Consider the following 27538-nt stretch of genomic DNA (forward strand, 5'->3'; position numbering starts at 1 on the left):
CTAGATTTACACACCTTAATTCCCTGTGAATGGAGGCATGGAAAAGAAAAACAATCCCATTTGGATAGAAATGTTTCATCATTAGGTCAACTTCACAGCAGCCCAAATAACTGTTTAGTAAAAGGTTAGTAAACATATCCTGCATTAATACGGTCTAGAGAACACGTGACCTGGGACTTTAATTTCCGCCCCTGTTAACCACGTGAGCCATCTCGCTTGCCGTACCGGGGCGGGGTACGACTACAACAGCTAGCTGCATCGTTATAGACATCAACAATAGTTGTGTCCAGTGAAGTTTATGTAATTTTGAGAGCTGCCATATTTCGCGCTTATACTCTCTGAACCTCCTACGCATCTTATCAGTATATGTTTTAATTCAATTCACCAGTTTCCTGGAATAATTTCCACCTTTCCGCTTTTATTTGTTCTCACAAATGCTAATATTAGCTAGCTAAACCTGTCATAACTTGCAACAGATACTCGTGCTAAAGGTCTGCGATAATGCCTCTATCGGAGACGGAGAATGGGTTTTCCGGTGGTGAAGGAGGAGGAGAGGCGGACGCTATTGTGCAGACTTGTGTGCTGGGCAGCTTCAGTGAGAGAGGCGAGACCACAGCCCTCATCTCCAGCCTGCCGGAGGTCCACGGAGACCTGGGGCCAAGGGAGTCTACTACAGAGAGGTTCCTAGGTGAGACGGTCACAAATAAATCAGCTTCCCCAAGATAAGCAATTTTAAGTGATTAGTTTGGAGACGTGATGGTCTGCTAATTTCTCCCTGCAGTAATAATGAACAGATATCAAGAGCAGCCTCATCTGCTGGACCCTCATCTAGGTACACTACAACAGCTAATTTACAAATAAAATCACTCAGTTTATAAAAAGTCAAAGGAGCTTGCAGTTTATAAAAACACTTCCTTCCTTATTTTGTTCCTTTTTTATTTTAGAATGGATGTTAAATATGATACTGGACTTTATAAGGAGTGAAAAGTCTCCACCTTCGTTGGTTCATTTGTGTTTCAAGTTCCTCTACGTAATCTGCAAGGTCAGTTTTCTCATTAAAAACCTCCTGACTGCACTGAATAAAAGCCGCAATGTGATTGCACTCACGCATGTCTTATGCAGCAGATTCACTAATCCTGCACGTTGTTTGTTTATTTCTGGTTAGGTCAGAGGCTATAAAATTTTCATGCAGCTTTTTCCTCATGAGGTGGCCGATGTCCAGCCAGTTCTGGACCTGATGTCCAGACAGGATCCCAGTGACTCTGAGGTGAGGCTTTAGTTTAAAGGGAAAAATAATAGCTTCACACTGATGCATCAGTTACATATACCTATAGGCAATAGTGTATATTGTTTTGATCTTTATTTATTTACTTGTTCCAGACTTGGGAAACTCGGTACATGTTGTTGTTATGGCTGTCTATGACCTGCCTCATACCCTTCGATCTTTCTCGTCTGGATGGCCACCTCGAGTCAGATGGTGGTAAGGCTAGAGAGCCTATCATGGATCGCATTCTAGCTATTGCCAAGGTTAGTTATACCAAAGTGATATGATGTTTTTATGTTTTGGCATAGCCATTGCCAAAGTCAAGAGTGCTGTGGCCTACTTAAAAAAGAAAATCGCATGGGGCCCACTTAGTCTTAAATTTTTAACTCAAATCAAAATAAGAAAGAAAGTGATGTGTTTCCTTGAAAAACTTATTTAAAAAACATAACAAAGGCTGTTGGTTATAGATAGCTAATGCTACTCAGTCATATGTAAAGTGCTAAGGCCAATGTGTGACCCACCTTCCACTGAGACACAAACTTCAGTACAAGAGTAGTGAAATTAGGTCAGAATAAGGAGTAAACCATCTCATATTACCAGTTTTTTATATACATAAACTAATTTTATAGAAATATTTAACTGTACATATCTGAGAGTAATTTTAAGGTGAATTTCTATTACTACAGTGCCTTTGCATCCCGCCAGGGGTCCCGGCCCACACTTTGGGAGTCGCTATGTAGTGTTGCGGCTTGATTTTTGATGATATATATGCCTTCCTGTACAAACTGATCCACCAGAGATTCCTTAACAAGAAAATCCAGCAGTGTGATATTGGCACTAGATTTAATCTTGTCATTTAAGATTTTTGTCAATTTTTTCAAATTTGCATAATACAGTATGTGTTTGTGTATTTTTAAACAGTATGAATAATCGCACTATTTTTTTTCTTCCACAGTCTTATCTAGTTGTGAGCGACAGTGCAAGAAATGCTGCATCTGTATTGGTATCAAAGTAAGTGGACAAATACCACACAGACACTTAAAGTTAAACAGTGTTTTTAGTAACATACCTGAGAGGTAAACATGCTCCAGTCCATGTTTTTAAATCTGTCGTGGAGTACACAACCTACTCCCATTGGCCACACTTTGATTGTCTTCGCTAATGGTTTCACACGATTGATGAGTGGTGAATATTCGGGGGAGAAACAAAGAAAGGTGATCAGACTGTCCCAGGTGGGGGAGGGGCGTTACCGTGTAGGCTCCAGCAATAGGATATCCATCCATCCATCCATTCGCTTCCGCTTATCCTTTTCAGGGTCGCTGGAGCCTATCCCAGCTGTCATAGGGCGAAAGGCGGGGTACACCCTGGACAGGTCGCCAGTCTGTCGCAGGGCCAACACATAGGGACAGACAACCATTCACTCGCACATTCACACCTAGTGGCAATTTGGATTATCCAATTAACCTATCCCCACAAGCTGCATGTCTTTGGACGGTGGGAGGAAGCCGGAGTACCCGGGGAGAACATGCAAACTCCACACAGAAAGACCCCGGCCTGATGGGGGAATTGAACTCAGGACCTTCTTGCTGTGCGGCAACAGTGCTAGCCACCGTGCCACCGTGCTGTCCTGGATAAGGATAATCTTTATTAGTCCCACACATGGGAAATTTGTTGTACCACAGCAGAAAGTGAACAGTCTGAAGTTACAGTAGCAAAAATTAAGAAAAACACTGGAGTAGGATAAGATAATAAGAATAAGATACTATATACTATAGAATAGAATAAAATACTATATATAACAGAATAAAATATGTTATCAGAAAAGGAATTGCAATTGTATACACATTGTCCTGTGTTGTCCCCTCTTGTGTGGCAGGAGACATGTTGATAAAATTTAGCTAATACTGTCTTTAGGTTGGAGTGGTTGAAGTCACCTGCTACAATAAATGCAGCCTCAGTGTGTACAGGTTGTTGTTTGCTAGTGGCCGCATGGATTTCGCTCATAGCAAGCTTATCATTAGCATTAGGTGGGATATATGCACCTGCATTTGGTTGAATCTGAGCAGAGTGTAGTAATATTGTCGAGGCAATATTTCTGTCAAAGCCCTTGAGTTAAACCTGAAAGTCTGCAGTTCAACCACATGTTGATTCTTTGACTTAAAATCTTTTTAGTGATTTACATTGTTCAAATTCTTATGGACTTTATTTTAAACGTAGTTTTTTATGATCTAATAATGTTTCCCCCTGCTGTTTAATAAATTATTTCTGGTATTTGTTCCATTAGACATCTGTGTGTTGGAGTGGAGAGTGTAGCATGCAGTATTAGATTTAAGATATGGTGTGTGTTTCAGGTGCTGCTGACATCATAGTCACTTTCAGTCTAGTGGAAACCAGGGTATTTTTCAAATGACCATAATCTTAATTATTTTACAGTGTGTTGCTTCAAAGCTAAGCTAAAAAACACAGTTACGATGTTTTTAATTTTGCATCTTTATGTTTGTGAAAATATGTTTTTTACTGAAAACCATACAAGATCATTACTAAAGCATTTTGCCCCTGGTTACAAATATATCTCAGATTCGAAGTAAATTCCAACAAACAATTTAAAACTATTGATCTGTAATCAGGTCTTTATCCAGTAGAGGGCAAGATTGCTCTTGTTATATTTAGTGTCAGCGATTTGGTCTTTCATGGTGTTGTCTTATTTTACATGACTCTGCAGGTTCGTGACTCGCCCTGATGTGAAACAGAAGCGCCTCGGAGACTTTTTGGACTGGAATCTAGCCACTATATCCCAGACCAATGATCAATCATTAAGAAACATTGTGGTGTTGGATGGTGCTCTGCAGTCTCTGGTAAACATATGCGCTCACACTCAAGCCTGTATGTTGTGTGCATACTTGTCTGTGTGTGTATGTGTGTTTGAAGACAGTGTAGTCTGTGTGTATAAAAACCTGTCGAGGGGGACTTACAAGAGCTGACATGACTGGTATGCTTCACACAATAGCCTGTGTGGTTTTAGCAGGTGTGTTATGCACCTGCTGCATGTGTGGGATCTCTTGCTTCAAGTGACTTAATTCAATTTCATCTAATGATTTAAGAAAAACGTTTCTTGTTTTTTTTTTTTTTTTTTAAGACAAGTTTTTTCCCATGTTTCCCATGTCATTGATAAGCTACGTTTAGATCACTTTGTCTAATCTAAGGTGATCTAATGGATCCCACAAGCATGCACATGAATGTTGTATAATTGGCACGTAAACTTGTATAGCATGTTTTTAAAAAGCGTCGCTTTGCACTTAATGTTTGCTAAATGAACCTGGAGCCAAGGTGTTGCTTAGGGCATTCAAAACTGGCTCTGTGCATTTAGTCTCAAGACTTCAGAACTCAAGCTTACATGTTTTTGTGGTTAATGGGAGATGCTTAAAAGTGCAGCTATGTACCAGCTGCATTAAAAAAAACAAACTATGTTACAGGCAAAGCTCTTCAAGCATGGAAAACGAGATGACCTCTTGCAGTATGGTAGGTTCCTTTTCTTTGTTCATGCACAAAGTAAGAAGCAAGACTTTGCTCTACAGCAGGGGTAGGCAACTCCAGGCCTCAAGGGCCGGTGTCCTGCAGGTTTTAGACATCACCCTGTGTCAACACACCTGAATCAAATCATTAGTTCATTCCCAGGCCTCTGGAGAACTTCAAGACATGTTGAGGAGGTAATTTAGCCATTTGAATCAGCTGTGTTGGATCAAGGACACATCTAAAACCTGCAGGACATCGGCACTCGAGGCCTGGAGTTGCCTACCCCTGCTCTACAGTCTCATTTTGGGGACAAAAATAAATAAATAAAAAGAATCACTGACATGCTGTCTCTTGTATAACTGGCATGTGATTGTTGTTTAACTAATTGTTTAATAGCTTCACTACCTGGAAAATATTTCAATCTAAGTATTAATTTCCACAAACTTTTTATATTCCTGTGTGTTCGCTCATGTAATAAATTTAATAAATAAATTTCCTCAGCTCCTGCAGTTCTACAGTGTCTGGAAAAGAAGCATCTGTCAGAGAGCAGCGAGGCCATGCTGAGGAAGCTTGGTGTCAAATTAACCCAGAGGCTCGGCCTTACCTTTTTAAAGCCCCGTTTGGCCGCTTGGAGGTCAGATTTAGTACCAGCTAGTTTTTAAAATAAGCAGAAACACAGAAATGCATTTTGTGTGTGTGCTTTTTTGTAATATGCAAAATTTTCAGGTATCAGAGAGGCAACCGATCCTTAGCAGCAAACCTTTCCATGTCCCAATCGGCTGCAGACAGTACTGGTGCGACCTCTGAAGTGGAGACAAAAGAACAGGAGGAGGACTACGACATTCCCGAGGAAGTGGAGACTGTCATTGGTAAGTTTCTGCTTCCAATTAATTTAAAATGTTTGTCCTTACAAAACATTTAAAAATAATAATAAAATAAAAAAAATCTGATTTGCATGTTATTCTACAGAACATCTGCTATTGGGACTGAAAGATAAGGAAACAATCGTGCGCTGGTCTGCAGCAAAGGGGTAACAAACCTTTTATATGACACTTGAAAAACCTGAACTGTTTATAAAAACGCATCCATGTTGCTGCTTGTCTTTGGTATTTTGACATGTCAAAAGCAGATCATGAGAAAGAGTTGTTGTGTTACAGTAATCTATGTTGTTTAACCCCTCAGCATTGGGAGGGTGACTGGAAGGCTTCCCAAGGAGCTGGCAGATGAGGTGGTTGGATCAGTGCTGGACTGCTTCAGGTACATTCATGCTTGGGGCATTTCGGCTCTCTCTGTTACTTACCCCTCATAGAGGGGCAATGTTCTGCGTTTTGATATGCTTTGCATGTGTTTTGATCCTGAAGCTTCCAGGAAACAGACAACGCTTGGCATGGAGGCTGCCTGGCACTTGCTGAACTGGGTAGAAGAGGACTGCTGCTGCCTTCCAGATTGACAGATGGTAGGTGATTTAATATCTCAATACTTAATGTATGATACACAGACTACTGTAAACAACTTTTATTATTTTATTAAGCATCTTTATACATATGACATGACATTTACAGTTGTCTGCTTTACAAAATTGTTCAACTTTTAGAAAACTTGCAAAATTTGCTCATCACCTTTTCAAGTCATTTCTGAGATTAAAAAAAAAAAAGAACAGTGTAACATTTTACATTTTTAACCTTGTAGCAGTGCTATTGGCTAAAACAGTCAAATCTTTCAGTGCTAAATCAATACAATAAGAAGTCCATTATCAATGAGGCTTTTAGACTTTAGATCAGAGATAGTCCTTATTATAGTCAGAGTTTAGTTGTTAGCAGCAACGAGATCTCCTCCTCAGAACCCGTCCGGGCGCTTTTACTCTCTTGGGTTTATGGCATTTGTTTTCAGCCTTTCCACTGTGTGGTCTTTTGATTGCTGTTGCCTTGGCCCTGGTCGTTTGTTTGCTCTTCTCTTGATAAACAGGACTTTTAGCTTCTGTGGAATCTGTCAAGGGCTCGTCTATAGTACTGAAGTCACGTGAAGACGCTGCAGAGCTTGCAATGGCTAGCTGACAGAGTGCTAGAGCTGCAGTCTGCCTCTGGTCACAAGGCTCTTCATCCAGCTTTTCAATGGAGCTCTGCTGAAGATCTTCTAAAGTGCTTGTTGGAGAGCTGCATACAGGGCTGGTCTGAGAAGTTCTGAGGCTGAGGTTCAGGGGCGACTCATGCTCTGTTGATTTCACTGTGTCTGAGCAGCTCAGTCTGTCAACAGACTGAATGTTTTCCTTGTCTTGGTTTCTTGTTGAGAGGTTGAGGGGAGCCATATCATCTGTGCTGTCGACTTCATGACGCTCTGATGAAGTTTCAGGATGTGGATCAGAATCAGACATGAAGGAAAATCTGCTGTTCGCAGCTAATCTGAAACGGAAAGGCCAAAACCATAATGTACACAACATAACAATATAATAATAGAAACAAAAACGTTTTTAAAATTAATACATCCAAAATTTTGAATTTTGCTTACCCTCTGTCTACGTGCTGAGCTGACATTTCTGCACACTCCTCTGGTCTTAAGTCATTTTTGATGTGTTGCACCGCTGTAGACGTGTTTCCTAGTTGTGGGCCGATCTGTGACTCACTGATGTTGGTGTACTGCAGCGCCTCGATGTCTCGCTGGATGATGTGAGCTTGGCTGGGTCTGTCAGGGGATCCCAGAGCTGAGCTGCCCTCTTTGGGACTCAGCCTTGTTGCCTTGTCTCCACTTTGCCCGTGGTGGCTCTCTGCTTGTGTAGAAGTGTGTGGGTGGTTCAGACTGGCACGTGAATGTATGTACAAGTCATAGTCTTTATGGCCAAAAGTTGGGCCATACATATCCAAAGGAATATATCTGTGTCCTGCAATTGGCATAGAAAGCTCGTGGGGTCTGTACAGAGTGTAAGGCAGAGGGTGCCCTGGGTGAAGAGGATGGCAGTACCTGTATGGGAAAGAGGGAAATGGGGAAGTGTTAGCTGGAGTCACTGGTTGTTGTACCATAGGCCTCTGGGGATCCAGAAAATCTGCCTGAAAGGAAGGAGAGTTTGGCTCATTCACATGGTGATTTCCTGGAAGATAGTAAGGTGGATATAGGGGCCGATCAGGCTGGAGATAAGGAGAATATTCGGGAACCAAGAGAGGCGCGAATGATTTTAAGGGAATGGATGATGAAACCGTGCTCCATGGGAAGCGTGGGTGGTTGAAAGTGGGAACAGGAGCTTGCAAGTCCTCGGTCTGCTTCACAGGTGTCTTGAAAGCTTCTGCTCCGTCACGGTTGGGTGTGACAGGTGAGAAGGCAGATGGGCGCGTCTGATCCTTTTCCTCGTTGCTTTCCGTGCTCTGTGTCTCTGAAACCATATTTGGATTTGCTGCACTCTGACTGTCCTTGATGACTGGACTGTCACACCCTACATCGACCTTTTCTGTGTCATCTGTGCTCTCAGCTTTCTTCTCTTCAGCTCCCTGCTTCTCTGGAGTGTTGTTCTGAACTGCTGGTTGGGCATTTGTTAAATCCTTAGTTTTAGGAGGGATTGCTTTTGCCATTGCCTTCATCTGTCTAGCTGTTTGCCCACCTTTCTGTGATACGAGGGAGATGGAGTTTTCACACAAGTTGTATTTCATATGGTTGAAAAGATGGGACTTTTCGTTGCAGGTGAATGGGCACTGGAAGCACTGGTACTTGAAAGGCTTGCCTGGTGGTCGGGGAATATAGTGGGGTCTTTTTGGCTTGCGTTCTTGAACAGTCTCCATCTTGATTCTGAAAGAAGAGTATAGCGTGTCGTAGTTGGAGATTTAGTAATGGTTTAGATTTTACTGAAGTACCTCTATTCTAAAGTAAACATGCCAATAAATCGGCAAAAAAAACAAAACACACCCGTCTTACAAAAAAAGTCACAAATGTCAATGGACTAGGCCAGTTGCCGATGGCCAGTAAATCCATCCAAATGCCCAACCCTACTCTGTACCAGATTCCCAAGCTTGCTGTCAAGTAATGAGCCTGCTCAAGTTGTTTGACTGGTTACCGTAAAAAGTGGTTGATTTTTCGGTGAGTGTTTCTTCAGCTGCTCAGCCAGAAAATCTCTAGCTGCACAAAACACCGAGCCCTCGGGCTAATGTATTTCTGCAACTTCACAGTGCTTTGGACACCAAACAGAAATATACCCAAATATGTAAAGTAGCCTACCATATGCAAAAATGTTGCCACACGTTTGCATAGATGCAGTTCTGTCCTAGTTTCGTTTTGGTTGATTGACGACAGCCTGCAAACACCTCCACATGTTTCGCACTTTCACTCGACAGTCGGTTTTGCGATTGCTTTGCTCATCACGCCTCTAATGTTAGAGAGTCGCTAATCCACTAGACAGTTAGACTACACACTTTCTAGCACAAACCTCGAGGGCATGTAGAGACAAGCTCGCTCCCTCTCTCGCTCTCAATCTACTAAACTCTGCGCTGTCGGCGTGGGAACCACCAGCCACCTGCTTCCCATGACTACACCTGCGGGATGAATTTATCACTTGATGAGCTCACCAGCTCAGGAGACGCATGAGTATTGGAAGTAATTGTTTAATAGTTTTTCTTGTGATACAGCGTTCACGCTAGCTGAACAATATCAGCAATTAGTAAGTCTGCAAACGAGAATGGCATCTGTAGCACTTCAGGCTTCTGAAACGAATCATCACCTAAAGCTGTAAGTTCAGTGTTGGTGGGCGGACTCAGAGGAACCTGCTTGTCATGCGCTGTTGCAAGAAGTTGCCACTCGAGTTTCTGTCCCAACTGTGGTAGCATGCAAAACCACTCCCTTCTTAAGAAGTAAAAGTCTTTCGAAAGTCTTCTTATAACAAGTCTTTATTTTCATTATAATACAGCTTTAAAAAAACAAAAACAAAGAACAAAATAAAGGATCTAAACTTACTTGTTTTTTTAAAATAAATCTGGATGGAGTGAGATCAGGTAAGTTTAGTTTTTTAAAGATGATATTCTTTAAAGAAGGCTGTCTGTCTGCTGTCTAAATAAGTATTTTAGACCTGGTTAAAAGGTTGTCTGCAGAGCTCAGATATTTACCTGTGGCTCAGTTACTGCAGCCTGAGCAGGGACTAATTAGGATCAAGAGGTAGCAGGTGCACAGTTATCCCTACCCTTTATGCAGCCAATAAAAATGGTTAGAAACACCATTACAAATCACAGTCAGTCTTATCCATTGGCAAAGAAATGCTTTGATAGAGTGCTGAAAATAAGTTTAGTGTTAATAAAAGAAAGACAAAAAAAGAAAAAAACAAAACAAACCCTACCTTCTCTAGCCAAAGGGTCAGTATCTTATCCTCTTTATCCAGTGGGCTGCTCCACGCTTCACGCCGCACGGCACTTTCTGGTCAGGACACCTCCGTCGGTACGTGCTCGGAGTTCAGAGTGGGTGAACGTGTGTGTGATCATGAATGTGTTTGATATTTGTTGTGTGGTGAGTTTCTATCTCTGAGGAGTTGTCTCACCTGTGGGTGGAGCTTTCATCTAAACAGCAAGGCCCTCGGGCAACACTGATGTACCTGGTATTAGTCAAGCCTCAAGCAATGATTTACATGTGGGGGGGGGTTGCAATCCTTCTTCCCCTTTCTGGTTCCAACTGAACAAATAATGTATATGAAGTTTTAAATAAAGTTTAATAGCAGGCAGGCCATTTATTCTCCTATTAGTCCTTTTTATTTTCTGTTAAAACAAATGTTCTGTTATTATGAAACAGATTTATTTTGATAATCATCCTAAATAACATGCACTTACTATATTGTTCATAATCTGACCTTGAAAAGTCTTATGAACTGGTGCTAGCTTATTTTCATGTTGTATTACTCTCCTTTAATCTGGAATTGCAAAAGTCAAGCTTTGTGAAGATAAAGTAGTGATCTTTGCTTACCAAAAACATTTCATGCAGTTTGTGTAATATATATTTTGGACATTTCTGACAACTTTTCATCTCACTGCGGTGTCTGCTTGCAGTTGTGCCACTCATTATCAAGTCCCTAATCTACGAGGAAAAGAGAGGAGCGTGCAGTGTTGGTTCCAATGTGCGTGATGCTGCCTGCTACGTCTGCTGGTCTTTTGCGAGGGCTTATGAACCCAAGGAGCTCAAACCTTTTGTCACTCAGATTGCCAGGTAACCTTCCCTTATACACATGAAACACTGCTACACATAGGCAATGATGGGAATAACGGCGTTACAAGTAACGGTGTTACTTTTTTCAGTAACGAGTAATCTAACTAATTACAATTCCTATCGTTACAACGCCGTTACCGTTACTAACAAGAAAATGCGGCGCGGTCGCGTTACTATTTTTCAACAAACAGACGGTTGAAGCTGTGTTTAGCTTCCAGCACCTATAATCAGTTGCACGGAAGTAGCTGTAAGTAATCTGGGCGCTACAGCTTTAAGCAGCGGCACGCTCCCACGGGCGGCAATCACTTTCTGGCCGACGATCACTTTTTTGCACAACACCTGGAGCTAAGGGGGCAAAACAATCGCATGAGTGCTGCTGTTTGACTGAGGAAGAATAAAGTAGTTGTGGTAACCCAATCACATGACCACTTAAAGATGACAAAGCAACAAGGTGATATATACCAGTTTTTAAATTGTGTTGATAGGCCACGTAAAACCAGAGTCATGATAAACAATATATACGCATTTTTCCTCAATAGTTTCATCACGTTTACGGTCTAAGGACAGCGCTAGCAAGCACTCTCTGCTTATGACCAAAAAACAAACAAACAAAAAACACCTCTTTCGAGTTGGTGGAAAAATGTCGACCAATCAAAAAATGATATGGCAACCTGACATTTGGTTGTTTACGAATAGGGGGAAGTTTTAGGAGTGATGGCGAGAGAGAGAGAGCAGGAAAAAAAGAGAGAGAGCCAGTTTTGAGATGTGAGAGATTTGTGACGTTTAGCGTGTTTGGAGTGTGTAGTTAATGTGTTGTCTTGTGTAGTTAGTGTGTAGTGTTGTGGATAGTTTTGTGTTGTGTGTCCGAGCAATGAGGTGACTGCTATCTGCAGGTATCAAACTGTGATGTTCTCCTTTATAGTGGACAGAAATTATTTTTTTGGAGTGACACAAATAATTTGTGTGGCATCTTATTGAATGCAGAACAGCTGATTGTTCTGTAAATAGTTTGAAATGTTTTTTTTTAAAAAGGGTAAAAGGTAAATGGCTGCAAATAACTTGTTGTTTGCAAAACTTGTTCATATGATTTTAAAATTGGCAATTTATATTTGCATTTAAAGTTATGAAATATGATTAAATAAACATGTTTGTGGTTGTTACAGTAAAAGACCTTTTCTACTTGGAATTTATGTTTTTTTTGTCTGATTTTAGATCAATTGCGTTAATACAGTATATCAAAATGAAAACATAACTGTAAATTCAAACACGTGAGGTTGTGCTGAAAAACAATGATACCAATCAAGGCAAAGTAAATAGTTTTTAACGGTGAAATGTAGAGGAAACATCAAAAGTAGTGAAAAATGGCCAATTATACCCTGGACCCCAGAGGGTTACATTTTTTTTTAAAGTAAGGCAATAGTTACTTTTCAAGTAATTAATTACTTTTAGAATATTGTAACTCAGTTACTTTTTTTGAAGAAGTAACTAGTAACTATAATTAATTACTTTTTCAAAGTAATTTCACTTGTTATAGAAAATGTATAACAAACCTCATTTTGCCAGAGGAAAAGTATTATCGTTATTCCACTAGTAAAATGCAAAATAATTACTTAGAGAATTATCTCCAGTTTCATTAGATTCCTTCAGTACCTTGCTGCGGTTTAATATTCAAGCAAAGTCAGCATTTATCCTCCTGAGCAGTTTAAAGTTAATGCATTTAAGAATTAGAAACACCTTTCTAATTAATATAATACAGTTGAAAATGGAGGATAGAAATTTTGCAAAGAACCAGCTGAAATCAAGAGATCGGTGCACGTGACATGTCAAGTAATCAGTCAAGTCATTTGATTGCAGCTGTTAGGAGTGACATTATCATTACAATTTGCATAGAAACTGCAAGGTGTTTTTACTGCCTCAAACCAGTTTTTCTGTGTCATATCAGTCTTGCATGTCCCCACACAGGCAACATACATCGCCATTTGATAATGTTTTCATGTGTTCAATTTAGAATAGGCTACAAGTTTGGATTTTTATGTTGTAAAAATCAAATAGATTCAGTAAAGCTCCAATTGTCTGAGGCAGTGGGTGGGAAAAGTACTTTTTTGTTGTTGTTGTTTTTAAAGCAAATGCACAACATGGGCTTTATATGCTAAATAAAGGCTATAGTCCTTTTTTTTTTTTTTTACATAGAACTTTTTATATTACGTTTCGGTTTTGAAATGAGATCCAGTATCTAAAGATCTGCATTCCTGGTTTGCAGGACGTTGACATTTGGAGTATTATCTAGCATATCTGCTAAAGAGCACATTTTGCTCTGTTTTGGTGTTTGACTGAAAAACAGAAGGTTTATAGGTTTGGTGCAGAAAGGTTTATCTCAGTATTTTTTAACCCTGGTGCAGCATGAAGGGAAATTTATTTTAGAAAAACAAGGAACCAAAATCTGGTCTTTTCCTACAATCCTCATCAAATTTATAAAAATGATTTTTATGTTCTGTTACCTTAGACTGCATTATCTCTATTAGAAGTGCATTTCTTTCTGCATGTTTTCCCCTCATGTTGCTGCAGCAGCCGCTATGTTAAACTGCAGGCATTTAGTTAAGACTTCATTTGCATGCAGCATGCTTATACGGGCATGGCAAGAAGTACTGAAATCGTTGTTTGTTTGTTTTTACATGAACATTAACAGACGGTACTTGCTGAGTAAAATGTTTTATATGCCTCACTTTAAAATCAGAACTAGCTCTAAAAATAAAAACCAAGATCGGGAGATTTTCCCATCTAATGAGCAACCATGCAGAGAAGTACGACATCACCCATTGACATGTGTTCAGTCTTTGTTAATAGTAACGGTTTATCTCATCCTTGAGCTCTTTTTCTTGGTGTGCATGTATGGACCTGTGGCCTGTGACTGTGCAGACCAGCTCTGCAGTGTCAGTTTGAACCCCTGCAAATTATCATCAGCAGTCGCGACAACACCCTCCCTTTCTCTAGCCTACAGGACTGCCAGGTTTCGCCTGCTGTTGTAGGTTTCGGTCGCCGTTTGGCAGCAATGCTAAGACAAGCTGGTTCCTGCTCTATTCATCAAAGCTTGATGACATTCACAGAAAACTCACTTTTGTCAGTGGCTTGGGGGCACACTCATGCACTTGTATTCTTACTAACTTAAATAAATAAACTATATACTAATTGTAGCAGTGGTAAAAGTAATTTAGAGTAACCTTTATGTCTAGAGTTCAGCCAGGAAGTTTGTTTTCTAAACCCTCAGGGTGAGGGCAGTTAGCATAGCCAAATTGGGCAGCTGGTAAATCTCCATGCTGGGATCTTGCTGAAGCTGGGTACATGAAGGGAAAAAGGACAACAGCAGTCAGTCTCAGCCTGTCACAGGTTGGCCCCCACTTAAACGTGGTGTGGGGATATTTAGGTCAGAAGGCAGTCGTGCTTAATCATATTATGGTTTACCGTCTGTGCTGAGAATCTGTGGTTCACAATCACAGTTTGCAATAATGATGTAATTGAAACCTAGCATCTGACTCATCTGTGCGCTCATAAGAATCTGTACACTGTTGGTGAAGATTGAGGTTAATTTCACAGGAATGGGGCAGTCTAACATTTATATTAGTATATTTTTAATTCCATATGCATAAAAACTGTATTTAAGCGTTAACTACAGAATTTTCTAAAATTGAAGTATCCGTCAAGCAGAAAAATTATAAAAACAAAGTACAAGAAGGCTGATTCATCTTTACTTAACGCCCTGTGACAAGAAAAAGTTATTACCTTCTCCAACACGTTTGGTGGCGGTTGAATGTATTTAACATATACTTTGTGTCTTTCTGCAGTGCTTTGCTGATCACTGCTGTGTTTGATCGAAATGTTAACTGCCGCAGAGCTGCATCTGTAAGTTCTCTTTTCGACATCCCATGCTTTCCTAACTAAGACATACAGTTACAGGACAGCAGTTCATTTTGTCTCTTTTTGTCCCAGGCTGCCTTCCAGGAGAATGTCGGCAGACAGGTTTGTGACCTCAGTATTGACTACATGAACATTGTGACTAACAGAATCGCTGTGATTTGAAGCTTATTTGTTGCCAAATATCTAGCTCATGCTCAAACTTGCCTTGTTAGTGAGAACCTTTTAAGTAAAGAAATAGCCTCCCAGTATGGCTGCAGGGCACCAGCAAAAGCTTGATTTGCAAGTAGACCTCGAGCAATAACTCTGTGAGATCGTTTCTTGAATTTGGAACCTAACTGTGTGTTTTCTATCTCATAATCATGAGCTCAGTGTTTAATAATATGAGCAACCTTTAATTAATGAAATGCAGTAGAAACATCTCAGCACTTTCTTGGTTTCTTGTGTCTCAATAGGGGACATTTCCTCATGGTATTGACATCTTAACAACAGCAGACTACTATGCAGTTGGTAATCTCAACAACTGCTACCTGAACATCAGGTAAGAAACACTGCACAAATCACAGTAGCCTAAAAAATAAATGTTGTAAACAGGTAATACATTTTCTTTTCACACTGGCACAGCACAGAATTAAATCTCAGTTTTTCCTAACATTACTGTTTATGTGTGTTGTCCCTAATTAAAAATATCTTATCTCACTATAAGTGACAAGCAAGAAAAAAATCATTCGGGCCAAAAGTGGGTTGTGTACTCTCTCTCTGGAACAGCGGTCCCCAACCTTTTTTGCGCCACGGACCGGTTTATGCCCGACAATATTGTCACGGACCGGCCTTTAAGGTGTCGCGGATAATTACAACAAAATAAAACTAGTACCGGTACCGAAAAAAAGAAGATTTATTCATAACACACGTGAAAAGACCCAGGAAAACAGAGTTAATGATAAAAACGATAACAAAATAACGCTGAAAACCGATAAAAACCCTGAAAACCATACATTTCACACCCGAGCCTCAACTCTTGCGGCCCGGTACCAAACGACTCACGGACCGGTACCGGTCCGAGGCCCGGGGGTTGGGGACCGCTGCTCTAGAAGATAGACCCTGCCTCCCACTCTAAAAAGAGAAACCTGTCCAGAAATGTCATAATCTTGGATTCTTCTTTGACTGATGACAAAATAAGGTCACACTTTATTATGTCTATAAGAAAATGACACTTTTTTCCATTTTATACTATAGTAAACACTTTCCTTATTTCTTGATTAATCAGTTTCAAGACCTTTTCAGTACAGCAAACTGGTCTTTGTGTGCACTGCAGTCTTATTCAGAGTGAAATAGACAGTAAACCATGGCATGCTTCAGGGAGTGGCTACCTTGTGATTGACAAGTTGCCACAACACGAGCACACCTCATCTTTGCTATGTCAATGGGCTCCACTCTTCACTCGCTTCAAATGAACCTTTTACATAAAGTGTACAGTCCATCATCACATCATCACATGACCTTGGGTTAAGGTAACTGAGTTGTAACGGCACCAAAAATCTTAATATTATAACCCAGTATATACACATACACATTTGATAAAGTGTATATTGAAGCCAGTGCAGAAAAACTTTAGCCTTTACAAGAATCTGCACCTTTGGCAGGAATGTGTCACCAACTTAGTAAACATTTAAGCGGTGAAAACGAATAAAGATGCTAGCCTCAGGGCATGAATGAATACAGAACGAGGAAGGAACATAGCACAGTGATAGCAGATGTGATTTAAGTGTGGCTAAACTGATGTTTGCATTCTATTGGTTACCAAAACATGCATAAAACTGTTATGTGTGTTGTTATTTTTTTATTACTTGTCTCAAAGTGTCTATATAGCAGGTTTCCCAGAGTACACCAAATCCATGATCGACCATTTAGTAGCTATGAAGATCAACCACTGGGATGGGTAAGTACTTGCATTAATAATGCTGCCAAATGTGAAAAGGACACTGTTTTGTTTTCACTTATTTATTTATCTATTTATCTTTGTGTATATATTTTGCAGTATGATTCGAGAGCTTGCCACTAAAGCTCTCCACAACTTGACGCCTCAAGTGCCTGATTATATGGCAGCAACAGGTAAACAATGTCACCCTACCTGTTCCTCAGTCAATGTTTGTCTTTTAGTTCAACTGCTAAATGCTTTATGAAACTGAATGAAACCTTCAATTAAAAATAAAGAGTGGAAATTTTATACTCCCCCTCCCTGCTCGGTTTCAGTTTTACCGCAGCTGTTGAAAATGGCCGTGGGTATTGATCTCCATGGCCGGCATGGAGCCATCCAGGCTTGCGGGCAGATCACACATGCTCTGTACAAAGTGGGCCTTCAAACCAACAGGTAGGCTTTATATACACATGTTACGTTTCGGTGTTGTCAGTGTTTTGTTTTTGCGTGACTGTCATGTGTTTCCTGTTTTACTTTGAAGGTCTGTTGTTATCTTAGTGTGTTCAGTTTACGTTTCCCTGTCTCGTCAGGTCTAATTTGCCCCAGCTGTGTTTCCCTCCTGTTGTCCATTTTCCTGATTGCTCCCTCTATGTATTTAAACCCTGTGTTTCAGTGTGTCATGGTCGCGATCTCCCCCGCGTTGTAAATAGTTTGGTGTGTTTGTTGTAAATAAATAGTCTGTTGTAAATAAATAGTCTGTTGTAAATAGTTGAGAATGGGTTTGTTAATATTTTCGTTTGAGACACCTTCGTTTTGGGATTTTGGTGGAGGGCCTTCGTGGTTTTATTTTCCTTATCTTTGTTTTTCTACGTTGCACCCCGGTTGCCTAGGCCGGGGTGTAACAACACAATAAAAGTAGCATTAGCTAGGGTTGGTCTAGAACTGAAACTTCTTTTTAAACCTTAATGTACACGGGTTAAAAACACTTTTTAATCAGAGTAAAGCATTAAGTCAGTTAAACTTCTGGCATATTAAAGTGGTCGTTTAAGTAGCAGAGGGGGTTGTTGGTTTGATTCTCATGCTTTGGTGTTAATTAAATTAACAACAGGTGCACTAGAGGGGAAACAATGACACAACCCCCAACACAGGAATGGTTTTACAGACCACTTCTACATTTTGCTAGTTTAAGTGTCACTACTGCTAGCATGAGGCCATACCTCACTGGACCTTGCAGAGGTTTCACTGATAGTCCTCCAGGATGGCGCATCAATATGTGCCACTGGCAAAGGATTTACTATATCACCCAGCACAGTCTCAGGAGCATGGAGGAGTTTCCAGGAGGCAGACAGTTACTGTAAGAGAGCTGGACAGGGTCGTAGAAGGTTGTTAACCCCTTAACAGGACTGATATGTGCTCCGCCTGTCTGCTTGTGTAAGAAGGAAGAAAATGAGCACTACCAGAGCCCTATAAAATGACCTCCAGCAGGCCACTAGTGTGAATATCTCTGACAAAACAATGAGAAAAAGCCTTCATGAGGCTGGCCTAAGGGCCTTACAGCCTGTAGCACCCCGTGCTCGTAGCCCAATTAGCATTTGCTATAAAATAGCACATTTGGCAGGACCGTGTGCTTTTCACAGATTAGAGCAGGTTCACCCTGAGCACACATGACAGACGTGAATGGATCTGGAGAAGCCAGGGAAAATATTGATTCCTGTGACATCATTCAGTATATGGTGGTGTGTCATTGATGGTTTGGGGAGACATATCTATGGAGGGATGCACAGACCTCTACAGGCTAGCCAACAGCACACTGACTGCCATTAAGTATCAGGATGAAATTCTTGGACTCATTGCCAGACCCTATACTGGCGCTTTGGGTCCTGGCATTCTCCTGGTGGACAAGAATGTCCGACCTCATGTGTCCAGGCAGTTCCTGGAGGACGATGATACCCTTGACTGGCCCCCACAATCACCTGACCTAAATCCAGTAGAGCACCTTTGGTACATTATATTTTGGTCAATCTGATGCCACCAGGTAGTACAAGATCTCAGTGATGCCCTGATTGAAATCAGGGACGAGATTCCCCCAGGACTCTATCTTTCATCTCATTAGAAGCATGCCCTGATGTTGTCAGGCATGCATGGAAGCACATCGGGCCATACAAATTTCAGTAAAATGGACTCCCTGAATATGGCATCTTTTTGTTACTAACACATTACTGAGTCCTTATCAATATAGATAACCCATAGCGATTTGATGTGTTTTCAAAGTGTCCATGTAATTGTTTTAGCAGCGTGCTTTGACAGTGCCCTGTAAGCCTTTGGCACATTAAATGATGGCACTATTAAAATCGGGCTTGTATTTGTCCCATAGGACTGTGGTGGACATGATTTCTCCAGAATGTGTGGATGCTTTAAAGAACATTCACCAAATGGTAAGTGCATGAACTTAAAAATAGTTTCAAGATTAACTTCAAATTAAACAAACTTTGCTCTTCTTGCTCATTTAAATTTGTTGGCCCACTTTCAGCTACACGACCGAAAACAGTACAGGTATGCTGAAATAATCTGTTTAGCTTTGCAGTATGGCAGATCAGTAATATATTACTCGTATTACAATTATGTTTATTTTGTTACATAGGGGCTTTGGTGGAGAGCTGATGAGACCAGCAAGTAAGTTTACATTCAAAGTTGGAATTTAAAAAATAGTTGCATGACATGCTGACGATTCCTGATTGTTTGTTTTTTATTTTTTCACAGTTTGTAGTCTTATAGAAAAGCTGTCCCTGTCCAAAATGCCTTTCAAGAACGACCCCATCATTAGTAAGGCAGTTCTTTACAGCACTGAGGTTTTGCTTTTCTTTTTTTTCCCAACATCACAGCTAACAGTATGTATTATGTTACAGCTGGCTGGCAGTGGATTATAGACGACACCATAAAGACTCTTCATCTTGTTTCTAGTGGAGCAAAGGATGGCATTATGGTAAGCTTAATGCCTTTTCATTCTTCTCTAATGTTGAGGTCATTCCAGGAACCAGTGAGAATGATGATGCTCATTTTTATACGTCAGTTATATCTGTTTATTGTAACCAATCAATAGAGCAAAACACAGGTATCTGTAGTATAAGGTAAAGTGGTTGCTCCACCAGAGTGTGTACTAGTTTGGTCATTTTCAAAGCTGTGGAATCAAATACTGTCACCATTTGTTTATTTGTGGACTATTTTCTGTTTTCTACTCTCTGGCCTTCCCTTTCCTGTGTCTGCAGGCTGCACTTGTATCAGCCTTGTCTGCCTTGTGTGAGGAGTACTACCAGGCCAGTCCAGGCCAGGCTGACCCACAAATGCAAGGTAGCTTAGCTATGGTTTTCTCATTATTCTATAACCAAATATGGATTTCATCTGTATGATTTGGTTAATGTCTGTAACATGTCCGTGTCCTTACATGTTTAGATGCTCTGGTGTCTCAGTACACTGAAGGGCTTAACAACCCACAGATGCTCACTCGTTGCGGATCTGCCCTGGCCCTCGGCTGTCTGCCAAAATTTATGATCCATGGCAAATTGAAGCAGGTGTGTTTGAAGTGTGTCCACACTTTCATTTTCAAGCTGTTTTCCATCTAGCTGTCTCTGCATTTTAGGTATAAATTGGTTTGTGTGTTTGCAATAGATCATTGAAGGCCTTCGGCAGCTGTGCGCTGAAACCCAGAAGGAAGGGACTTTTACTGAGGCGAGGAGAGATGCAATCACATCAGTAGCTCAGTGAGTATTCATATGCACACGCTTATTGCCTTCTCATCTTCTATCTGCATTTTTTTCTACCCTGTTGTTTCTTTGGTGTGTATTTTTGCACTGTTATGTTTGCTTGTCTGTCCTCGGCTCTTTGCCTGCTAGTTTAAACACGTGGATATGTAGACAGTGGTGCTAAAATAAACAATTGGCCGACTATACCTGCAGGACCTGAAGGGCATGTCTGGCCATTTCTCCGATAGCATCTTTCCTCAAAATTCAAATTTAATTTCTTTGCTGTGGTTTGTGTATATTTCTCGTTGTCCTTTTAAATTATGTTTTGATTTGCAAACTGTTTTTCATTTTCTCCACCAGAGTGAGTGTGAAAGCAGGCGCATGTGCTGAAGGCTCTCCGGACTCTACCCTGTGCTCTGCAAATGTAGATGAGGTGTATGGCACTCTCCTCTCCAGTATGGTCGATTACACCACCGACAGCAGAGGGGATGTCGGGGCCTGGTGAGTGAAATTGCTCCTCAAAGGCACATATGTTCTTTTAACCGCCTCGGGGAGGAAGAATTCTTCCCCATTGAGACGTCTGGTCTTCTGTCCCTCCACAAAGGGACGTGCCCATGTCACAGGTAGCTCCAGGCCACGGTTACCGACACGCCTGGAATGTCACCAGGCTTGTCACTTGTCTCCAACATGGGATGGGCTGCTTGCTTTACACTGTCTAGTAATCTTGTTATTTTCTTCTTTCTCTTGAATCGCTTTTCTTCCTTGTTTACCTGCAATCTTTTTTTTTTCTTTCGTAATAACACTGAATGAAGACAGTCCTTCCCTTATTTTCATCATATATAATCAAGAATTCACAAGTTGCTTGTGTTTAAGTTTTGAATAAACACCCTGATCAGCATTTCACATAAACAAATTGTGCCCTTTAGCCATGAAACTAATTTGACTGTAAAACTGCAGAATCCTGTAAAACTGCAACGGTCTTCTGTTGTTTATGCGGCTGTAGCTCAGCAGGTAGAGCAGTTCAAATACTGACTGGAAGGTTGGTGGTTTGATCCCCTGGTTTGATCCCTTGATGAATCCATCAGAGGGTGAATGTGTGTAACATTAGATAGAAAGCACTTAAGCATAGAAAAAAAAGTGATTGAATGAGTAAGAGTGAATGGGTGAATCAGGCATGTAGTATAAAGCGCTTTGAGTGCCCAGATGGAGTAGAAAACGACTATATAAGTTCCAGTCCATTTAGATTACCTTAAAAAAAAGTAATAGATTGATAGATTTAATAGAAAGTGGTGGGGTTTATTCAAGCCCATGCCATTTAAATATACTGTGTGTGTCACTTGCTCAGGGTCAGAGAGGCGGCAATGACTAGTCTGAAAGATGTGACTATGCTGGTGGCTAGCAGTGCTCCAGAAATCCTTTCAGCAGACATGTGAGTACGAATCTTTAATTATTTAAATATGTTCTGTTTTTTCTGTATGTTCTAGGCTCTCCAACTTTACTTTTACTGTTTATTGTTGTCATATAAATTATATCCAATGTTGCCTTTGAGCTTCTTGTAGTTCAAGATCTTTTTTCTTAAGTCTTGATGGCAGCAAAACTTGTATAAACACAACTGTGAGAGAATAGTGATAGTGCTCATTGTCTTTATTTCACACTAATGTATGTAGGGTGAAATGTATGATGTGCTGCCTGGCCCAGCAATCTGCCGAGAAGATTGATCGCTACAGAGCCCACGCTGGCACCATCTTCCTTCACCTCCTTCACAGCACAGATCCTGTAGTACCTCACATTCCCCACCGAGAGGAGCTGTTGGGCATTTTCCCCATGTGAGTCACTACCACAGTTAACCAGTAGCTTTAGGAGCTTTAATAATTGCTATAATTTTAACCAGCCTTTTGTGTTTGGTCGGTTTTGGCACATGCACATGCAGTTTAACAGTGTTTCGTAGATGACAGCTTTATTTGCTGATCTGTGACCCATTTGCTCTGTGTTTCAGTGAGACCACAACCACTCTGAACTGGAATGCTCCATCTCACGCTTTCAAGTATATCGCCCAGCTGCTGGGATTGTTTGAGTATCAGTACCACACTCTGCTGGGGCTCACCGTGTCTGTGGGAGGAATCACAGAGTCCACAGTAGGTGGAGAAGTTGAATATTGTCAAATCTTTACATTGTTATGTGCAGATGGGTGATAGTTTTAATCTGTAAACGTCTAAAAGGTTGGCAGTGAGGGATTTAGAGATTTTCACCTATTGAGCTGTAAAGTTTGATCACCGGTAGGAATGATTTCCTGCTTCTGTGGCTGTCCACTACCCTGAGTCTGCTCCCACAGCAAAGGGGATCGCACTGGCTAACACAGACTCGAAAGACATCATCCGGTAGATGTTAAAGAACTCAGTCGTCTCAGAAAAGAGGGACAAATTTAGCACCTCTTATTGTGGGCTTTTGTGTTTTTAATGAAGTCCAGTAGATGTTTAATGATATTTGTGCGTAGAATAAAGCAGTGGCTTATTATAGAAATGTACTTTTCAGCATTAAACATCCCACAATAAGATCAACACACAATAAGATTTGTGTTGATACTCAGGTTGAGTTTAGACCAGCAGGGGGAGCTTTCAGTCTGATGCACTCTGATCTCGTGTCTGACGTATAACACCTGCCTTTACGGCAGTCCATCGAGTCATTGATACCAGCTATGTTACTCATCTCCACCTGATTACGTCTTGTCTTTTTTATGGCCAAGCGTGAGTCAGACTTACCTACAGATTCAAAATGGGAACATCCCATAGGTTGTATCTGGAGTTTAGCTAATTTCCTGTCCTAATATTTTACTCAACGTCAGTCGGGAGACTCAGCTGGGGTTGATCAAGTTTCCCCCCTTCGTCTGTTATGACCTAACCTGTTAAAACCAATCACTCGGAGGAGAACTTGCACACACAAATTGGAGCCAGTTAGGTTATTTCTTAGCTTTTAGTGTTTATAGATGTACTAAAGAAAATAAGTTTAATGCTTGTAATAGCAGCAGTGGGGCCAGTAAAGTCAAACTTGTCTTCCAGTGGTGGCCTAAATATATTCCCCAAGAGGCAATCAAGCTCTCGTCCTGGTCTTCCAGTGGTTTTTACTGCAGATACATCCTCAGAGATGAGAAGTAGTGATATGTTTGCACAGGGTTGCATTTAGGAAACTGAGCCAAGACTGCATCAATCCATGGGCCAAGAATACTGTTCTCACACCACAGGCACATATTCACACAGGCCAGAGAGACATGAAGCATCTACCAACTTTCCAGGAATTGTGTGGACGTAGATGGCCCACATGACCCTGAAAAAGAGCAGCCACACAACAGAAAAAAGTTGGAGGCGTAAAACAGAAAATTAACCACTGAAACATTAAAAACTGTTATTATTATGTGTATATATGTGCATTAATGTGGATGAGATTTTCAGCCAAGAGTTTCTTAGTAACTCTGTTTATAGGGCATTGTGCAACTATATTATGTTGCTATCTTGCAAATGTCAAGATTTGACACTTTCTTCGCTGTGGTCTGATAATATCTGATGCTTTTCTTTCCCAGGCTCCTCAAGTTTGCACTCGCTCAGCAATAACTTCACAGTAATTTTAATATTATAGTCCAGGTTTCTGTTTTTTCTCAGTTTTTTTCTATTTACATTTCCTACCTTTGCCTTTGAATGACAGGAAAAGAGTCGTAACACGGCAGTGTTTTTGTACTGCATGTACACGTACTCTTGGGTTGTCAATCTGTCCTGTCTTATTGAATTTATTGTCTCTTAAACACCGTGAGACACTTTTTTCCATTTGGAACAAGCATTAAACTATAGACACGGACCTTACAGTGGCCAAAACTTGGGTGTTATTATGTATGATCAGTTAAAATGATGTAGTTTTATATACAAAAAGCTCAGACTTTATCTTCACTGTGACATCATACTGTTTTACAATAACACTTTATTTATTTTTTTATATATATTTACTAGTTTTTTCTGTTTCTGTTTAGGTGCATTTCTCTTCCCAGTCTCTGTTTGACCATCTGAAATTGATTCAGAGCGATAGTGCTGCTTTGGGACAATTTGGAGAAACGTTGCTGAGGATCTTCAGAGACAATCTTCACAATGACAGGTACGTGATGATGTGAGGCTTTTTTTTATCTGTCCTGTTTTCAGTACATTACACTTGTAAAAGCTGCATATATTCTCTTTTCTTTTCCTTTTAGAGTGTCCGTTTCCTTTCTTAAGATGCTCAATCAGATTCTTGCTAACAGCTGCTTCGAAATATTCACCATGCAAGAGAAGTGAGTGCTGTGATTTGTTTTTCTTTCTTTGTATTAAACTAAATGTGGATGTTTGTCAGAGCTAAACTTTTTCTGCCTGTGTTTTCTTAGTCATCCGTTCTGTGTGGACCTTTTGGCCCTTTGCAAAGAATTCAAGAAGTCCAAAGACATTTCCAAGCTGCGAGCATGTATATCAGTGTAAGTCTCTGTCTCACTGATAAATGCACACATGATGCAAATCGCTAAAGCTAAATGTATGTTGACTATGCCGGTTTGTGTTTCCCAGTTTATGTGGGCTGATCCAGTTCCAAGGTGAGGTGAGAAAGAAGGTTTTGTCCCAGCTGCTGCTGCTGCTCTGCCATTCATTTCCTGTGGTAGGTTTACTTGGAGCGTGCACCGCTATCCTTGAAGCAGGATTGTTGGGTTTTTTTGATCAACAGTTTCATCCAGGTGGAAAGATCTCAACACCTAATTACTGTACATTCAGCTTTGTTTATGTTTTTTGTATATTTATAGCCAGCTCTAAGGAAAACTAGAGCCCCATCACGTTGTATTTTTGAGTGGACTAAAGGGGACCTATTGTGCTTTTCCTTATTTTGTCACGCTGTTACAGAGTGCAAAATTGGCTTTCAGACTTCTCTAAACACAGTTTCTAGTTTCTTCTGCTCTGAAAAGCCCTGGCAGTGAGCACATAAGCCCCACCCACCTGCTGATCAAAGCTTTTGTTTGTGAGAAGCAACCTATCAGAAGGAAGGGACCTCAAAGCAAGAGGAGCTAAAACAGCTTTTTTTCCTCCAGACAGTGTATCAACAGAACTGTATTAGTATTAGATATATGAATCCTTTTGAACTGTGAATCATGCAAAGCTACTCAAGTAGAGTCCAAGAATAAAAATAAATGTGAGCATAACGTGCTCGCTTTTAATGAATGGATAAATTGATATGCATGTGGCTTTGGACACATGCAGGGTGATGATTATTGTCATCAGGTCTAGTTCTCAGTTTATATGTTTGGATCAAGCATAGCTGATTGCTGGAATAGCTCTTGACTCTTGTTCTAATTTGTATTTCTCACAACTGTAGATAAGAAAGACCACAGCCAGCCAGATGTATGAGATGCTTCTGACCTACGATGATGTTGTTGATCCAGAGGTGTTGGATGATGCCATGACTTTGCTAAGTGACACTAACTGGTAAGTAGTCATACTGGAGGCAGCTGTTAAATAAACTGACTATAAGCAGTATGTAAAACGTTGCCATGCTCCTTTCCAGGGAAAGCGACCTCGCCACAGTTCGGCCACATAGGAATCAGCTTTGCGACTGGTTAGGAGTCCCCAGGCCACAACCAGTTACAAAGGTAACCATTTAGCGTAATTATTGAGAGTTTAGAGCACAAGGCAAACAAATTGAATTGAGTTGATCCTAACTGCTGTCTTTAATCAGCAGGGCCCTGTCCAGGTTTCCTGATCACTCACAGGAAATGAAGAACACCCCATGTCAGGTAGCTCTTCTAACTGCCAATAAAACACATGGAAACAGTCGAAATACAATAAATGTATAAAAGAAATTACTTGATTTGTTGTGTTGTTATTACTAAGACACACCTGCATAAAGGTTATATCTCTATCACTTTGCGTGCGTTCTGGTTACAGCCTAATGTCACTTTGGTTTCAGTAGAGCTGTTTACTTGTAATCTGCACCTGGAATGACACAGATAGATGAAACTTAAACTGTAGTCTGCGTACACTCCAGGGGGATGTTTTCATTTAGCCATGTTGGCACACACCGTGGAATCTCACTGAGGCCTACGCAGACCTACTTTTTCTGCATCGGTGGAAGTGCCAAGGGCTAGAGGAGTATCGGGGCCTGATAGCAGAGCCTCCCTGGTGCTCTGTGGTACAGAGCCTTTGTCATCAGAGGCTGATAGTAGCCACATTGTGTCCGACACCTTCCTTCACAAAGATAGAATTGTTGCATTATTTTCAAATTACGTGCTTCTGATTGCGAGTCACACAGTGTAGAAACTCCCTAAGCTGGTAATCACTATATTGCATTACATTTTTTTGTGCTGTGTATAATATGATTAATGTAACTAGATTTATCCTTTCTCGTGGAAACTGATCTGTATTTTGACCTGTTTAAAATGGATAGAGAAAAAAGTTTTTTTATGATTTGCTTGGCTCCGTGTATTTCAGCAAGGCTACGTGTGCTGCCAGATCATTAGTGACATATTTTTTCCAGTTATTCTTTCACGGATGAACTCTATGATATTCTAAACAGCAGTTCCACGGCACAAAACCATGACTGGAAAAAAAAATCCCCTCGTGGTGGTTTATGTAATCGAAAATCAACATGACAAAATCAGGAAATATAACATGAAGTTTGAGGTTATTTTATATGAAAGCCATGCTTCAGCTGTTTCCATTAGCTTTATATGTTTCTTGAATCAGCAATAATGGTGCCAAAGCCGTTCAGTCACTTCGGCTCATTTATAAATAGGTCTATTAAATATGACATGATTTGTCTCATAACGAGTGAGTAATAACTTCTGAATTAGTGTCTCTGACAAGTGGCCGTGCCTCGTATCCTGCTCATTAACAAGGCCACATTCATTCTTACCCTCCACGGGCGTTGTTGAGTTTGTCTGAGTAGGCCAATATTGCCGCGGCCCATAATTCGACTTTAATTAATTCCCAGCCAGATGGAAATTCCTGTAGTTGCTAATGAAAGAAATGTTGTTTCTCT

At 40.6% G+C, this 27538-nt stretch overlaps 2 protein-coding genes across 5 annotated transcripts; one reads left to right on the forward strand and one right to left on the reverse strand.

Annotated features, from left to right (window-relative positions):
- The first annotated feature begins 14 nt into the window (after positions 1-14).
- On the forward strand, positions 15-26363 carry tbcd (tubulin folding cofactor D). Of its 2 annotated transcripts, none has more exons than XM_026164755.1 (39): positions 15-688; positions 782-832; positions 945-1042; positions 1166-1267; positions 1381-1527; positions 2220-2275; positions 3987-4119; positions 4738-4783; positions 5279-5411; positions 5504-5646; positions 5747-5807; positions 5960-6034; positions 6139-6233; positions 10783-10939; positions 14779-14836; positions 14924-14953; positions 15304-15389; positions 16707-16787; positions 16887-16960; positions 17102-17219; positions 19141-19201; positions 19297-19319; positions 19408-19439; positions 19527-19589; positions 19673-19749; positions 20033-20114; positions 20217-20335; positions 20433-20524; positions 20867-21007; positions 21852-21935; positions 22174-22332; positions 22503-22641; positions 24522-24643; positions 24738-24815; positions 24906-24992; positions 25081-25168; positions 25877-25986; positions 26066-26150; positions 26237-26363. In XM_026164755.1, exons 1-39 carry the CDS (start codon positions 502-504, stop codon positions 26258-26260), a joined length of 3597 nt encoding a protein of 1198 aa, XP_026020540.1. In that variant the 5' UTR covers positions 15-501; the 3' UTR covers positions 26261-26363. The 2 variants fall into 2 exon arrangements, with proteins under 2 accessions (XP_026020540.1, XP_026020541.1); XM_026164756.1 differs by having other exon boundaries at positions 26240-26363.
- On the reverse strand, positions 6264-10470 carry znf750 (zinc finger protein 750). Of its 3 annotated transcripts, none has more exons than XM_026164757.1 (3): positions 10083-10470; positions 7283-8548; positions 6264-7176 (listed from the first exon to the last, which is right to left on the reverse strand). In XM_026164757.1, the coding sequence occupies exons 2-3, from the start codon at positions 8539-8541 to the stop codon at positions 6591-6593; spliced, it is 1845 nt and encodes a 614-aa protein (XP_026020542.1). In that variant the 5' UTR covers positions 8542-8548; positions 10083-10470; the 3' UTR covers positions 6264-6590. The 3 variants fall into 3 exon arrangements, with proteins under 3 accessions (XP_026020542.1, XP_026020544.1, XP_026020543.1); XM_026164759.1 differs by lacking the exon at positions 10083-10470 and adding an exon at positions 9856-10076; XM_026164758.1 differs by lacking the exon at positions 10083-10470 and having other exon boundaries at positions 7283-9668.
- Positions 26364-27538: the final 1175 nt, after the last annotated feature.

Source organism: Astatotilapia calliptera, chromosome 4 (genome assembly GCF_900246225.1).
Source record: "Astatotilapia calliptera chromosome 4, fAstCal1.2, whole genome shotgun sequence".
In the NCBI taxonomy this organism is placed as follows: domain Eukaryota; kingdom Metazoa; phylum Chordata; class Actinopteri; order Cichliformes; family Cichlidae; genus Astatotilapia; species Astatotilapia calliptera.

Coding starts and splice junctions, on each gene's coding strand:
- tbcd (XM_026164755.1), top strand. CDS start 502: ATGCCTCTATCGGAGACGGAGAATGGGTTTTCCGGTGGTGAAGGAGGA. Junction 1,528..2,219: donor GCATTCTAGCTATTGCCAAG/GTTAGTTATACC, acceptor TTTCTTCCACAG/TCTTATCTAGTTGTGAGCGA. Junction 14,837..14,923: donor ACTGCCGCAGAGCTGCATCT/GTAAGTTCTCTT, acceptor TTTTTGTCCCAG/GCTGCCTTCCAGGAGAATGT.
- znf750 (XM_026164757.1), bottom strand. CDS start 8,541: ATGGAGACTGTTCAAGAACGCAAGCCAAAAAGACCCCACTATATTCCC. Junction 7,177..7,282: donor GCTCAGCACGTAGACAGAGG/GTAAGCAAAATT, acceptor TTTCCGTTTCAG/ATTAGCTGCGAACAGCAGAT.